This window comes from Hemicordylus capensis, chromosome 4 (genome assembly GCF_027244095.1).
Source record: "Hemicordylus capensis ecotype Gifberg chromosome 4, rHemCap1.1.pri, whole genome shotgun sequence".
Lineage (NCBI taxonomy): Eukaryota > Metazoa > Chordata > Lepidosauria > Squamata > Cordylidae > Hemicordylus > Hemicordylus capensis.
In genome coordinates, this window is record NC_069660.1 from 270,614,278 (window position 1) to 270,629,875 (window position 15,598).

The 15,598-nt window shown below is 38.8% G+C and overlaps 1 protein-coding gene across 6 annotated transcripts in view; it reads right to left on the minus strand.

The window, feature by feature from the left end:
- Positions 1 to 1,371: 1,371 nt before the first annotated feature.
- UBE2W (ubiquitin conjugating enzyme E2 W) overlaps positions 1,372 to 15,598 on the minus strand; it is a 32,510-nt gene continuing 18,283 nt past the window's right edge. For all 6 annotated transcript variants that reach the window (XM_053246582.1, XM_053246581.1, XM_053246585.1 and 3 more), the window contains 4 exons: positions 12,934 to 13,036; positions 10,256 to 10,411; positions 5,828 to 5,903; positions 1,372 to 3,712 (listed from right to left, as the gene is read on the minus strand). In XM_053246582.1, coding sequence (XP_053102557.1) covers positions 3,699 to 3,712; positions 5,828 to 5,903; positions 10,256 to 10,411; positions 12,934 to 13,036 — 349 coding nt within the window. In that variant the 3' untranslated portion in view covers positions 1,372 to 3,698. The remainder of the gene's footprint in view (positions 3,713 to 5,827; positions 5,904 to 10,255; positions 10,412 to 12,933; positions 13,037 to 15,598) is intronic.

A 15,598-nucleotide genomic window follows, 5' to 3' on the forward strand; every position in this document is an offset into this window, starting at 1 on the left:
TGCCCCTATTCTTGACCAAAGCCCTCAAAACCATCAGGACATACAATAGTTATATGCCAAAGGTTATATGTCTAAAGCTGTCTCCTTTGCTGTGCATCTCCTTCATAAAAGGAAGAGGTCTCAGTAAGACAGCTCTTGCCTAACATGCATTCCATAGTCATTGCTCATTATTATTAAAAAGATTTATATCTCACTCCTTCCGTTCACTACTGCTCCGGACAGCTTACAACATTCCTTCCAGTACAACTAAGAGTAGAAATTGATAATTTCTCCAATCTTTGTACCCTTGCATAATTCAGACAACTGGAACATCTATGGGCTTGTGTTAATATGACCAGCTCCTGGTACCTGTGTAAGAGTCAAGCTCTAAAGACTGGGTTGCATCCAAAGCAAGTTCATAATGACTAATTATGATGAAATTAACAGGACTTAAGTTAATCACACCTAACTTGTTTCATTGATTTCAATGGTGCTTACTCCTAATTTTCTTTGGATGCAAGCCAATGAAGATAATAGGATTCATGTAATTTGCATGCAAGACAGAACTGGGACTCCATTTGGAGGAACAGGGATGTCTTAAATCAAACAACATAAGTATACTTCTCAATAAATTTTCTGTGCAGAAAACATCACAATAGATCTGTACCTCCTAGAAAAGAGTACCCATCAATGCAATTTGAGGACCTAGTTAATTATCACTGACAACAGTCAAAATAACTTTCTTCTAGAGTTGGCGTTTTTTGGAGCAGTATATTTCAAGTTTTAAGCTATATTACTATTGACTGGAACAATATATTTTAGAGTTCGTGTTTCTTTAAGTGTTCCTGTGCTTAACTGCTGCTCACAATAAGTATCTCCCCCACAGTATTAATCATATTAGTAGCAAGCCAGCATAAGATCTTCAGTTAAAGTGGATTCAAACATTCACATACCATACCTCTAGCAAGTTTTCTATACAAGTATGAGGTCCCATCACACATCATGTTCTATTATAGTATTAAGTAACACAGTAGTCAACAATTGCTTGCTATTGTAGGCATGTTATCTTTTCCTTAGTGATTAAATCCAGTTCATGTCAGTATGCATGTTGAACTTCACCTCAAAAGGTGAATGCATACATTCTGTGGTTAGAGCTCCTGAATATTCCAAGATCTGTTCCACATGGGTACAAAACCTATGTGTGTAACTGCAAAGCAACCTTGAATAGTTTTGCCCATTAAAAAGCATTAACTATGTTAGTATGAAATGTAAGTTCTGATGTTTCATTTGGGATCCATCCTGGCTTTGTATGATAAGTGCAGCAGCAATATTGTGTGTGTGTGTGTTTGTACAAAACATAGCAATAGCATAAATAAATCCAGATATGGAATATTTGCTTGGTAATTTCTATTTAATCCATTCTGTGATATTTATATACGTGAATCAAAACTAATGCATGGATTTCCCCCCCAACTGTACATAAATATCTTTAAATCATTATAGTTTACCATAATCCATTGTATGGGAACAATTACATTAGTCTTACAAAATGGACAAACAAATCCATTCTTTCAGACATATGAAGGTATTCCTTCACTGGGGATTAGAGAACAGTAGACAATTAATTATGTAAATCTGCTGAAGAAAATACAGAGTTTAAAACATACATCAAGTGAAAAGTTATGCAAATATGAAGATACCGATTAAATATTCAGTGGTTACTGCTCATGCATACTATCATTTTGCAAACAGCTCTAAATGGATTTTTATGGTTTAACGTACAAGTGAAAATGTAGGCTAGAAGAAAATCATAAAGGGATTGGATTTATTCCAATCTCTCCATATTATTTTTGGCTTGAACAGAAATTGAAAAGTGATACTTTTCATTTTATTAAGGAGGACTGCAAAACATGCATACACAAGTTCATATCCACAGCTTCTTTTAACGTTTAAGAGGCTAATAAAGATTCCTTCAAAATAGAAAAGATAACAGTTCCTTGTTTAAAACAGCTCTACCAGATTGATTTATAGTTCATAATTCAGTGCCCATAGAGAACACTTCTTTACTTCCATTTGATTTGTACCCACCCCTGAGTTGAGCAACTATATTTGTTTTAGAGAAGATACAGTAGTATGTACATATCTATAAAATTTGCAAGGTATGATACAGTAGTAAAAAAACACTAGAACTAGAATATCTTCAGCCAATCCTGGCAATTTTTTTTTAACTTAACTGATCTGATTCTTACTTTAAAAATCAAGTAAGAGTTTTACTCAATTCAGACATTCATTTATTGACTACTAGATTTGATTTTTTTAGTGCAACAATAAGGCAACATTAAAAGAGCATTGAAATAGAAAGTTTGCATATGTGTAAAGGTAGTAAGTTTATAAAAGAGACATCAGTGCTTCCTAAAAAGACAGCCTGGATGAAATATCATAAAATTACATAGAGGTGGAGAACAATTCACTGTTGTTTAACAATTGTTTTTCTATATAAAAAGGTAAATCTGGTTGTAGTCAGATCTTTGAAGAAAAAACCTGGAAAAATTGCTATGGCTGTATGGGACAAGGAAGGTAAGAAAAATATATTTTTGTCTAAACTTAAATAAAAAGATCCACACTTTTTTGTCAAAACAGTTCATCTCTGTCCAAAATGTATTTCTTCCTTTATAGTACAGGATTAAAAGACAAGATAATGTTTACAAGGTAAAGAAATAATTTACAAGAAAATATCTTCTGACAGTTTTTCAGTGAAAATAGTTTTGCAACATTCAAATATGACATACAACACAAAGGAAAGAGTGAACTCAAAAAAAAAATTCAAAACATATAAATAAATGAAATATTGTGTAGGCAACAGGGCTCATGCTGAAGGCTAGTAGGAAGTAACCGTGTGCAATTTACTTGGAAAACAGCTCTAGCAACATATTAACAAGCCCAATCATGGACTGCAGCAAATTCAGTTGTATCACTGCCATCTGTTCCCATTTCCAGAATGAAGTTTGCCTTGATTAAATCACTCCTACCCTATTTTACTCATATCTTGCTTCAGAAATATCTCACACACAAAATGTATCAAATTCACCATAGGGAAACAGAGTATGTATCTCTCTGCAGATATAACTTGAAAAAGTCTTCCGTGTCAAAACACTGACAGTTCAGGAAATATGCAATGATCTTATTAGCTAAGCATGTTTCAACTCATGTTGCTAGTTTTATTATCACAGTGCATAGAATCCAAATCTAAACAATGAGGTGGCTTGCAAAGTAAAGATAGGTTACTTATAATCCCAATATACTTAAAAACTTTTCATAGGCCCTATCATGCACCTAAACTTTTTTGTGGCAGGGGTACAAGTTTCCTGATACAATCTTTTGCCGGCAATGGATACACCAAAACCGTCAAGAAATTCATATTATTGCACAATACATGAAGACCTGGAATTCTTCCAAAAGTTTAAAAAATGGAATTGTGACATTTCCCGACACTTGCATTAATACTGTATGACTACGAAAAGCATGTCAGTAGCATGGACTGAACCAGCGATCAACATGCGCCCAGAATGCACACTAGTAAAAATGCAGTCAAAAGGAAGTAGTCTTCATTGCCTATTTGTCACTTCCAGTCAGAGGTTAAAGTTCAAAGACTGAATGCTCAAAGTGCTCATTTTCTCAGTAGGACTATCTTCTGTTAGGAGAATCACAGAATGGTGGCATCAACAAGTGTCATCTTTAAAGCAAAGAAAGAAAGAAAGAAAGAATGTAATATACATGCATCAATATCCAAACTCCACAACAATCTTGAATGCAGAAATATCACTCAATACATGTGATAAAGCAGATCAACCTACCTATCTGGCTCACTTATTCAATAAAGAACTAAAAAATATATATGACAAGCTATAGCTTCTGAAGAAAAATATACTTAATATCAAGCCATTACACTGCTTTATTCTATTCAAATAAATGATAAAAATGTTATTGAAGTCAAGACTAAAACGGTGTGTTTTAACCTTAAACTGGAACTACAACCTGGGTAGTAGACTAAGGTCAAGAATGAAGAGCACCGGGGGACATTAGACTTGTCTGTTTCAATACTGCCCACATTACCATGTGTCACGGGAGTAAACTCTTCAAAGAAACACACAAAAATCCCATTAGGCAGGTCTGAAATCCAGTTCAGACATGTATCTTTTTACATTTGAAAGGTATTTATTTTGCTCCAATTGGTTTGAAATCTCATCTACCATTATGTTGCCCATTCACTCTCTGCTTGGAGACAACCTTCACTTTCCATTGGGATTATACCAGTTTTTAAAGACAGACACCCAGCCTTCTAAAGCTTTGACTAACCATTCCAGCATTCTCTTAGACAGAGGGTGTCCTGTCTAAACTAAACTAAATTTTATAAGGGACTTTCTCAACTTCCCTTCATTTTCCATTTATTTATGTTCAATTATGTTATCCTGCTGTTCTCAAGTGGTTCACCTACATGTGAATCTTAAAACTGTCTGATTGTATGAACTGAATGAGCATGTGCCCAGCTATTTGAGAGTAGCTGAAATCACCCATTACTACAACAGTTTCACCCTCCCTGGTTTCTCTCTGCATCTCCATCTCTAGCTATAATGCTAGGGGAAGGGAATAGAAAGAGATGACATATGGACTGGATCTAAAGGTTCCCTTCCTCCTGCACACATCCATTTATTGCACTTAATATCTTGTTTGACAGAAAGCGGCACCTTCAATACAGCTTAATCTATCCTTTCTATAATTTAATGTTCAGGGATCATTTCACTCCATTGATTTCCATTATTCCATCTGTTTTCTGATACACTCCCTAGCAACGTAAATTTGTGTTTCTCACTGGAAATGCAGTAAGCTTTCCCAATAATACTGGTAACCTTAAATTCCACAGATAGCCTATCACATGTACAAACAGTGTTCATACACTGAAAATATTTATTTATTTATTCATTAATCTCTCTGTTCCTCCATTGAACAGATATATAATTATATGAAATTAGCAAAATTATCATAGAGACTTATTTCCTCCTTAGGAGCGCAATATGACGTGCTTCTTTACACCAATTAGATAATTGGGTCATCTAGCCCAGTAAAATCTCTACTCAGTGGCAGTGGGATTCCAATAAGTCTTTTCCAGTTAAACTTGCTATACCAGTGACTGAGCCTGGGACTTTTGTAAATGTAATATAGGTGCTCTGCCTCTTTTCCACATAATCATTTGCAAGAAGTTCAAAGAGAACTGCTTGTAACACACACACACGTGTGTGTGTGTGCATGCGCGCTACAAGTGGACCTCGTTATCTGTGGAGGTTCTGTTCCCGCAGATTTCCACAGGTGACAAAACCACAGATAGTTGAGAATTGGAGGGTTAGGTTTCTAAGGCTGTGAAAAAGTGAGAGAAATAGCAGAAATAATCAAAATAAAGTGCCCTACTGTGCTTCATGGGTCTCCAGCTGTTCTGCAATAACCCCCCGGAGGAAAAAATCTGCCATTTTGCTTTGAGTTCACGGGAAAAAAAATGTATGTTTGTTTTTTAATGAGTCATAAAATGGCTCCTTTTTCCAAAATGGTGGAAACTGACACCATGGATACACAAAATTTAATCCCCCTTTCCCTGCATATACCAAGTTCGGGTATCAATTGCCTGATTGTGGATATGCGGAATTGCAGATGTCACATGTATGGCAAGGTTTGCCTGTATTTAAGATGCATATAGAAACATTAAGCTTTCTATCATGAATATATTATTCATGATTATACATTAAATATATATTATTTTATTCATTCCTCAGAACATTTATTCAAAGTAAACACTTACCATGATACCACCATTTTGTTTTCTTTGGATTCTTGTTACACGTTCTTACATAAAATGAATTATCTGGTGGTCGTCTCTGCAATTAAAAAAACCTCATCAAATCAATACAATGGTTAGATTTATGATGCATATAAGTAGACTATATATATATTAAAGGAAAAATGTAACTTCACAACAAGCAGTGCTGCACAAGCTCTATTTGGCTTGATATTTATAAATTTCCTTGGTGAGTGTTAAAAAACCAACCTCAGTTTTCCAAGAGTTTCTCTTGGCTTGTATTGTTTCAACTGTCCCTTACAATTTTCATCATTTTTTCATTCCCACCCCAACTCCTTAGACAAGGTGAACACATGTGCCCCAAAACTGATTAAGGCTCCAGTTAACTCTTTAACCTCTGAGTTTTTGGCACAGCTCAGGGAAGTTCCTGGGCCTTGGGAATAAGCAAGCTGTGCAATTCCTCAGCTTGTCTGACTAAGCTGGGGTAAGCTCTTCTGATCCAAATTAGCTACAACTAAGGCAGAGAGTATCTTTACTTACTTTCTGTAAGCCCTCTCCTGTAGTTCACAAAAGAGATTCAACCTAGCCCTATCCCCAGCAAACTATGGGGCAGGGAGAGGGTCTTTTGGAACTTTTGCAAAGTTCTGTCTAAACTGAGAATACTGACCACAATTTGGTCAGAAAGAGACAGGCAAAACAGCCTGATTGAGTGGTCTGGTCACATAGTTCAGCAGGGCCGGCTCTTGAGAGTAAGCAAGAGATGTGTTGCATTGGGGCGCAGCTTGCTGGGGGGCGCAGAGTGGTGCCCGCTGGGAAGGTGCCGACAATGATGGAACAGAACTTGAAGAAGCAACAGGCTCAGACAGCAACAAACTCCTCATTTGCACTGCGCGCTGGTTCAGGGCGCAGTGCAACTTGCTGGAGGAGGGTGCCAAGCGCCAAAGGAAGAGCAACGCGATGGTGTGTGTCCCTCCAACCCGATCACATGCTGCTGGTGCTGCTGTTACTGTGCGTCATGTGGACCTGCCTGGCGCATGCGTGCAGCATCCCAACCATCTCCCACCGGAGCCTCCTTCGTCTTCCCGCGCTCCAGGCTGAGACACTGTGCTTGCTGTGACTCCCCTCTGAGCTTGTTGTGGGCATTTTGGGGGAAAGGTTTAAACAACAAGCAGCAGCGACCAACCAAACCAATTATCTAGCCTGTGTTGTTTTCCTGCGTACGGGTCTGACCGTTCCCCTTTCCCTGCTCTTGAGGGAGGACGGAGCTGCCTGAGCATATGATATCAGACAGGGTGAAAAGCTGTGGAGGAGCTGTGCCCTGAAAGGAGTGGAAAACAGGTTCCCCTTTCCCTGCTCTTGAGGGAGGAGCTGCCTTAGCATATGATATCAGACAGAGTGAAAAGCTGTGGAGGAGCTGCGCCCTGAAAGGAGCTGAAAACAGGTTCCTCTTTCCCTGCTCTTGAGGGAGGATCTGCCTGCCTGAGCATATTATATCAGCGTGAGAAGCTGTGGAGGAGCTGTTGCGCCCTGAAAAGAGCTGAAAACAGGAGCGCGTGAGTGGGACTGGGTGAGGGTGAAGGAGCTGGGACTGGGAGCCCCCTCCCCCCCCCCCACAATTGCTTTGCACCACTGGACTAGCTGGATGGATAATATAATTCAGATGGGTTAAATTTTAAAAGGGCCACCCTTGAGATTAGCAAAAACTGGGTAAAACTAAAAGAATTATTTTATTCCCCCTTCTTCAGTCTGAGAACACAATCTAAAAAAGAAATATAAGATGGACACCAGCAACAGTCACTGGAGGAATGCTGTGCTGGGGATGGAAAGGGCCAGTTCTGACTGATTGATTGATTAAGTGCTGTCAAGTTGGTGTTGACTCTTAGCAACCACATAGATAGATTCTCCCCAGGATGATCAATCTTCAGCTTGGCCTTTAAGGTCACTCAGTGGTGCATTCATTATTGTCACAAATAAGTCCATCTACCTTGCTCTTCTTCTCTTTCCTTCAACTTTCCCCAGCATTATGGACTTCTCGAGAGAGCTGGATCTCTGCATGATGTGTCTGAAGTAGGATCATTTGAGCCTGGTCATTTGTGTCTCTAGTGAACAATTCTGGCTTGATCTGTTCTATGATCCATTTGTTTGTTTTCCTGGCTGTCCATGGTATCCTCAAAAGTCTTCTCCAGCACCAAAGTTCAAAAGCATCAATGCTTTTTCTATCTTGTTTCTTCAGGAGCATAATTATTCTATGGTGGTTTGTTGTGGCCATGAATATTCATTTACATGCATTTGCACTAAACAATTAGCACTCTGACATTTACTCAACTAGGTTTACTTCAACTAAGGTTGAAAACTTAGTATAATTATCCCAACCAAATCCAGTATAATTATCCCAACCTGATCCATTTGTTTGTTTTCCTGGCTGTCCATGGTATCCTCAAAAGTCTTCTCCACGACCAAAGTTCAAAAGCGTCAAGGCTTTTTCTACCTTGCTGCTTCAAAGTCCATATATTATATACATAATTATATTATATACAATGTTATGTATATACTTACATAAAATCTTTGTGTATTAAATTTTGAATACACACTAATTGTATTTCGAATTTTTATTTTTTACGATAACTAAGGGCGCTCAACAGAATGTTGCATCTGGGTGCCAGATCCCCTAGAGCCGGCCCTGTAGTTCAGAGCAATCAGAGTTTAATTGAGAATAACGGGTTAACAAAAAATTACTTCTGCACATATGCCTACTAGCTCTGTGCAGTTGTGTTGGTCTGACAGACATGTTGGGCCAACATGTCCTCTGCCAGGCATTGTCAGAGGGAGTTCTGCAATGATTGCAAAGAGCCTCCAACAGTCAGAATGTCAGGAGGCTCCCTGCAGCCATTGCAGAACTCCCTCTGACAATGCCTGGCAGAGGACATGTTGGCCCAACATGTCTGTCAGACCAACACAACTGCACAGAGCTAGTAGGCATGCCTGTCAGACCCCACCCCCCACATCTCCTTCTCCTCACCTTTTACTGGGGGGAATGGAGGACAGGACTGCACATTGCTTAATCTTTGCTCCAGAGGGAGCACTCAACTTGCTGCCTTAGGCTTGATTTAAAAACAACGTCCCTCCACCCTTTAGTTATTTTTAAAATGATAGCTATACAACTGCTGTAAAGCAATGTTTAAAAGCATGAGCTTTGAGCCTAGAAATCCTAGATTAAAATCTTATATCATCATGTGGGTCCACAGACACAGTTGCCACATTTCCAGTGGTGTTCAAGAATTCAATTTTGATCATTAGGAGGGGAAGGGCCCGCTATATAGCAAAGTAACAGCACACTCTTGAAAAATTCCTGACAGCACAGGAAGCAGAACATGCTTCTTTCATAAGAGTACCAGTCTTCTTCATCTGCTAGGATGCCCGACTAGAGGCAAAAAAGGGATACAAACACTTGCCTCTGTGGAGCACAAAGTGAGAAATACAAGCTCTGCTGGCTACTAGAAACAATAGGAAGCTTCAAAATCCAGCTGAAATGTGTGTAAATTGATCTGGATTATGTATCTCCTATATATCAAGCATTCTAAGTTCTGCAACTTTAGGTGAGCAAGAGAAATTTGCTCAACTGTGAAACAATGGAATTTGGAGTTATACATTCTTCAGTGCATGTTCAGAACTAGAAGACTGTTTTAATACTCTGCAGATGAAGCTAAATGTATTTAAAGTTGACCACTCAGTTTCCAATACTGAAACGGCACTAGTGAGCTACATATCTTCCAGACCCTATGGATACTAGCCTACAGCAACTTATCACACTAGTAGCACTCTGTGGTGGAAGAAAGGTGATGGGAAAACAGAATACCATCACTCAGTGCACAGAACTAGGAGCATAGCTTTCTGAATTGTAGTTTATAGAAATATGCTTAATCTGCCCTGCCATAATAAACTCACAGTGCTCTTTGTGAATTCTGGTTTCCACTTGCAATAGTTTCCCAAAGAGTTCCCATGGTAATGTCACATCAATATAAAAAAATCAACCCAGAGACATCTCTCTTGATCAAACTGGCAGATTCCTTTGAAGGTTTAATTTGGGATGATTTTAGATCAAAATTTCTTCAGCTGAAGTAGTATTAGCAGTGCCTGTATGATTTTGGTTTTGCTCTTCAACCAGCTTCAAATCTTAACAAGAGAGATTAAGTTCTCTTCACTAGTCACTGTGATAAGTCCTGGACTGCAGTGTCCATATGTATCCAGCTAACTGAAAGATATATTTAGCAGTGAATTTTGATTTGTGAGCTTCAGTTCTAGCACTTACCTTACACTTACAAAACTATGGTGACATCCTTAAAAAGAGTATAGTGAGTATTGGGAAGACCTCCACTTTAGAATAAGATATTTTTACAGTCATTTATTTCAAAGCTATTTCTGAAGTCATACCTTGTCTTTGCAACTGGAAAGCATGCTAATAATGCTAAGACAAACTGATTGTACCGAAAGAGCTGGAGACCAGTCTTCTGTTAGAATAGATAAACAGATATGACCATTGCTATAAACATGAGGATGAATAGGAATATTTTCACCAGTAAACATGACCTAAAAAAACAAACACAAAACAATGCAATTACAATTTGTTTTAGCATCATATTGACAAATTATTTCAAACATATATCCCAATACGCTATTCAATTTTATAGAAAAATACATACATTATAGGAACAATTGTTACACAATTCAATAATGAGTCCAATAACTATGTTCTAAAAGGCACATGTAAATAAACCATCATCTCCACCTAATAATCCACATCTACTAGTCCTTTTGCAATATATATTTAAAAAATGGATCTCTTATTCTGGTTGTATGTAAACATCAAACTTAGTAGGGACCAACACTTCATCTACTAATTGATGGAATTTTTCTTTTTTCCAATACTGCGTTAATAAATAATAGATCAGTTCATTCACAGAACAGTAAAATAGAGAATAGAGTGCAAAACTAACTACAAATCAGGAGGGATGTCATGTCTATATGATATACATAAATACGGCTAGTTTTGCACTAGTTTATTTTTACTTTCCTGTTTTATTATTTACTCATTTTTTGTGGGACATCAAGGCTCCTTGTATCCATTTGCTTCCTACATGATTCCAGACATCAGGTAGCATCCACAGTGTACCACTGGCACAATATATACTACTGCAAGGCTCCTCCCCACCCTTTCTCCCTACTGAAGCTTTCTGAGCTCTCCAAAAATCCATTGATGGTGGGGACCTTCAGTTCAGTTAGGGGACCTTCAGCAAGTGCAGAGGGAAACTTGCAGGGGAGAAAATCTCTGGAAATCATGAACAAAGCTGTGGCTCTACTAACAGATTCCCTCACAGTTTCCATTTATTCCCCCTCCCCACAGCCCACAATACCACCGCCACTACCCTACATATGTCATCGCTGACGGTTCCCCAACCCTCAGGAATGGCTTTTAAGGGGGCTCAGAAAAATGCAGTAAGGAAAGAAGGGGTGGAGATGTTTCCTTGGACTGCTGCATGCACCAGTGATTCACTGTAGATGCTACCCATCATTCATTGGTAAAAGAGCTAAGATCTTAACAGCAGTGACCTATTGCTAAGGAGACTTTCAGAGGATAATTTTCAAGAAATGCAATGCAATAACTTGGACTAAACTATAAGCCTCGTTTCAGATTGTAATTTTTAGTCAACTGTTCTTGTCAATGCACACATCTTTACTTATTTTTAAACAAGAACGCTGTCTGAAAAAAACTGGGTGTGTGCTACATAGTTTTCCTCCCTCAATTTATTCCTCCTGGATAACTATTCCATTTTAGACTGACAATACAGGTGTACCTCGTTATCCACAGGAGTTCTGTTCCTGCTGTTTTCTGAGAATAACGAAACCACAGATTACGAGGCAATGAGTCTATGGGGATGGGGGAGGCAGGGCAAAAAAGGGCGCAAAACAGCAGAAATAGGAGCAAAAAAGTGCAGTACTGTGCTCTGCAGGGCTACAAGTGTCCAGCAATGCCTCCCCAAACCCCGTATTTTGGTGATTTGCCTCAAAAGATTTCATTAATTTTTTAAAATAAATTTTTACAAACCAACCATGGATACATGGGTATTAACCCTTTGTGTATCTGCGTATGCAGAGGTCGGGTGCCTATTTTGGACCGCAGAATTGTGAATAGTGGTACCACATATACTGAAGTCCACCTTATATGTAAGATTAAAATAAAGTAATCACACTGCATGTGTTAGAATTTATGTTCTTGGTTACCTGCCCTGAGCTCAAGGAATAATTCATACTAAAAATCTTTTTCCTGTATTGAACTAGTACAGTATCCATGAACAGCTTAACACATCACACCATTAGACTGTATGAGTACATCAATATTTTCTGGACAGCATCTGATGGCAGAGTACCTGCATATCTAATGCAGCATCAATTACTGGAGATCTTCAAAGTCACAACATAATTCTTTCATCACAAGATCTATTGCTTGCCTTCTTTATAATGTTAGCATACTATTAAAAGGCTAAATAAGACTTCCAAGCCAATTTTATCCTATAAAAAGTACACAAGACAGACACAACAAGCAGAAGCAAGCAACCTATATTAGACGCACCAGAAGCAAAACTTGCTGCTCAAGTATTTTACTGCTCAGACTTCAAGATGCACAGGCAAAGCACAGAAGATAGGGCAGTATTCTGAAGTTTTGGAGAACAGTAGCCAACTGTGTTACTTGCAACATTAATTCAGTTTGAACTCTTTTTTTGAGCCATTTTTGAGTCACAAGCACAAAACTAAAACTCTTTTAAGTAATAAGAATGAAGTATATACCTACCTGGAACAAAACAAAAATGGCTAGCTTTAGAGAACTGTTATACCCAGCACGGCCCACAGGTTGCTGGCTGTTGCTGGGAATGCAACTCCAAAGTTATTATTATTGCCCTAGAGAAATAACTGGGTGCCAGATCAATGGTTAAACTATTCCTGTTGCCCTTTCAATGATTTAAAACAAGTCAATGAGCTGTAATAAGTCTATATTCAACATTTATCATATAACCATTAATATGGAAGCTAAAACAGATGATAGTGTCCGTTACCTGAGGAGAGTCAAATGGATACCGACTACTGAATTTAAATAGCAGTTGAAATTTTTCCCCTTCATATAATGTTCCTGAAGCACCTTCCATGTCAACAATCCACCTTTGGAAATAAAATGCATTACAAATGTGAAAAGCATAAGAGCAAATGAGTATAAAGGCAAAATCCCAATCCAGAACACAGCATGACTAATTCCACATATATAATGGGGGTTTTGACTTCTTGTCTGCAAAGAGCTGTTACCTACACTATATAGAAAGCTGCTTTTTTTTTTAATGTAGTTTATAAAAGCAGTTTAATGTTGCATGGAAGTCTACTGTTCACTGGAAAAAAAATGTGAACACTTACATGGCATGTGCTCCTTGACCATACAAGAACCCTTCAATTTAGCAAGAAATTAAAGCAAGCATTCAATGTTTTAAAGTGGCTTTCCCCCTTCTTAAATCATTCTTAATAAGTTTATAGACAGTCTTAGTATACAGTTCAAGAAGACTGGCAACAACAGTAAAAAGTGATCAAGACAGAATTATACCCAGTATTCAAGAATGAAAATTCACACTTAAGTACCAATATCTGCTATTCTTAGTAATTTATGTAGCAGTACTAATTATCCTTTTACTGTGCAAAAGGTTTCATAATCTTTTTCTTATACTTCCTTACAACATGATAACTATGCTTATTGGAAGTTTAAACTGGTGCAAAGTATGACAACTAACCTTCTAACACAAGTAGCCAGATCCACATCATTTATTAAAAATATTTACATACTGCTTTTCAAACAAAATAAAACCAAAACAGTTCAGAGTAGCTGAGAAGAGAGAAAGTGGTTCCGTCCCAAAGAACACACACAAAGGAGACACACCAGCAACCATCATTGGGAAGGATACGATGCTGGGCTAAACAAGGGTAATTGCTATTCTCCTGCTAAATATAATGGAACCACCACTTTTAAAAGGTGCATTTTTTACCAATTAGAAGGGTTTAGCAAACTATTATTCTACTGGTGCTCCAACACCTACGCTGACCTCCATCCTCTATGGACACAATGCACACACAGAGAGAAATATCTTTTCAGTATTCAAGTCTCTCAAAGCCATCTGAAAAAGCATTCAACTACTGCCTTTGCATATCCCAGATATATCTAGGCCAGAATCTAGTCTGACCTATGCTCAGGAAATAAGCAAGGCAAATAAGTGATTCTTTTCTGCCCATATTGCATCTGCAAGCATATGCCCAGCAGAGTGGTTTAGGGTTGTGAGAGGGCTAGTACATTCCCCTCCTCCCTTGAATCAAAAGATGGAACCATCAATTACCCATTGTGACATTTTAAATGAATTCTTTGTGGATAAAAATCTCTCAAATTCAGGATGACTTCGACTCAGACTATACAATTATTGCAGTCTAATGCGGAGGTGTCCAACAACTCCTCTTACGTGGTTAGGTTGGATCAGTTTCAGTTTGAGACTCCCAATGATGTCGATAAGTTGCTTGGAACGTTGCGACCTCACTTATTCTCTTGACCCTTGAATGACATGGCTTATTATACTATCTGGCGGGGTAATTAATTAATTAATTAATTAATATACCTCCTAACTCCAAAGGCTCTAGGCAGTTCACAAAAACAAACACAATAAAGACAAAATAAAACAAAATATTCAAAGATTACTAAAAGCCAGGCTAAAAAAGTGTGTCTTAATGGCTCTTTTGAAGGCTGGTAAAGATGTTAAACCATGAATGTGGTTTAGGGAGAGCATGGGTGTAACTGGGGGAGGAGGGCAGCCAGGGCACGTGCCCTAGGCGCCACTGGGGGGGGGCGCCACGCCTGTGCCTGCCACCCCCACCACATTGCCCACCTGTCCAGCCCCAAGGCCGCTCAGCCACTTGCCCTCCTGCTTGCCTTGCCCTCCAGCCTACAATTGGAGCTGCCTGCAAACTGCAGAGCTCCTTCTCTCCCCACCTCTCAGCTCATTGGTGGGTGGGCGGGGCTTCCAGAGAGGCCTCCATGCAGGCCTCCCCGAAGCCTGAACTTGAGTAGGCCAGCAGGCCCCAAACAAGCAAGGACGGAGGCAGGCAGAGTCCTCTGCAGCAGACCCTCTGCCCAGGCCAGCCAGCCTTTGCCAGATAGAATGTGCATTCCTTTTTGTGGTTACCCCCCCCACCCCATGTATAGGGATCTGCTTGCCATAGGGCTTTGATATGGGGGGTCGGGGGGGGGAGACTGAGAAGTCTCTGTAATTTAAAACAGATTGGAAAATTTGCTGGCTTTAAAAATAAAAACTATCTAAAAAGGCCTATAAGTGGCTTGTTTCATGGCAGAAAATTACAAAAACTTCTGGAACAAACAATATTATATTTATTTATTCATTTATAAATGCACTTATGTTCAAGTTGTTTTGCAACCCAGAAGGTCTGAGTGAGAACTGTGAAGCATGTGTTGTGCTTTTATTTATTTTTTTTCTTGTGTGTGGACTGCTCTCCAATAACTCACAGGGACTTCAGGGTAAGTCTGGCCAACATGTGAATGCAGCACCTTCATTCCAGAGGAGATGTGTGTTAAAGGGCTTTAAAAGCCCCATGTGAAAAACCTGGAATCAAACTTTACTGTCAGTCAGTCAGTCATGTTTATTACGGTCATAGACCAAAATTTAGAGCATACATAATAAT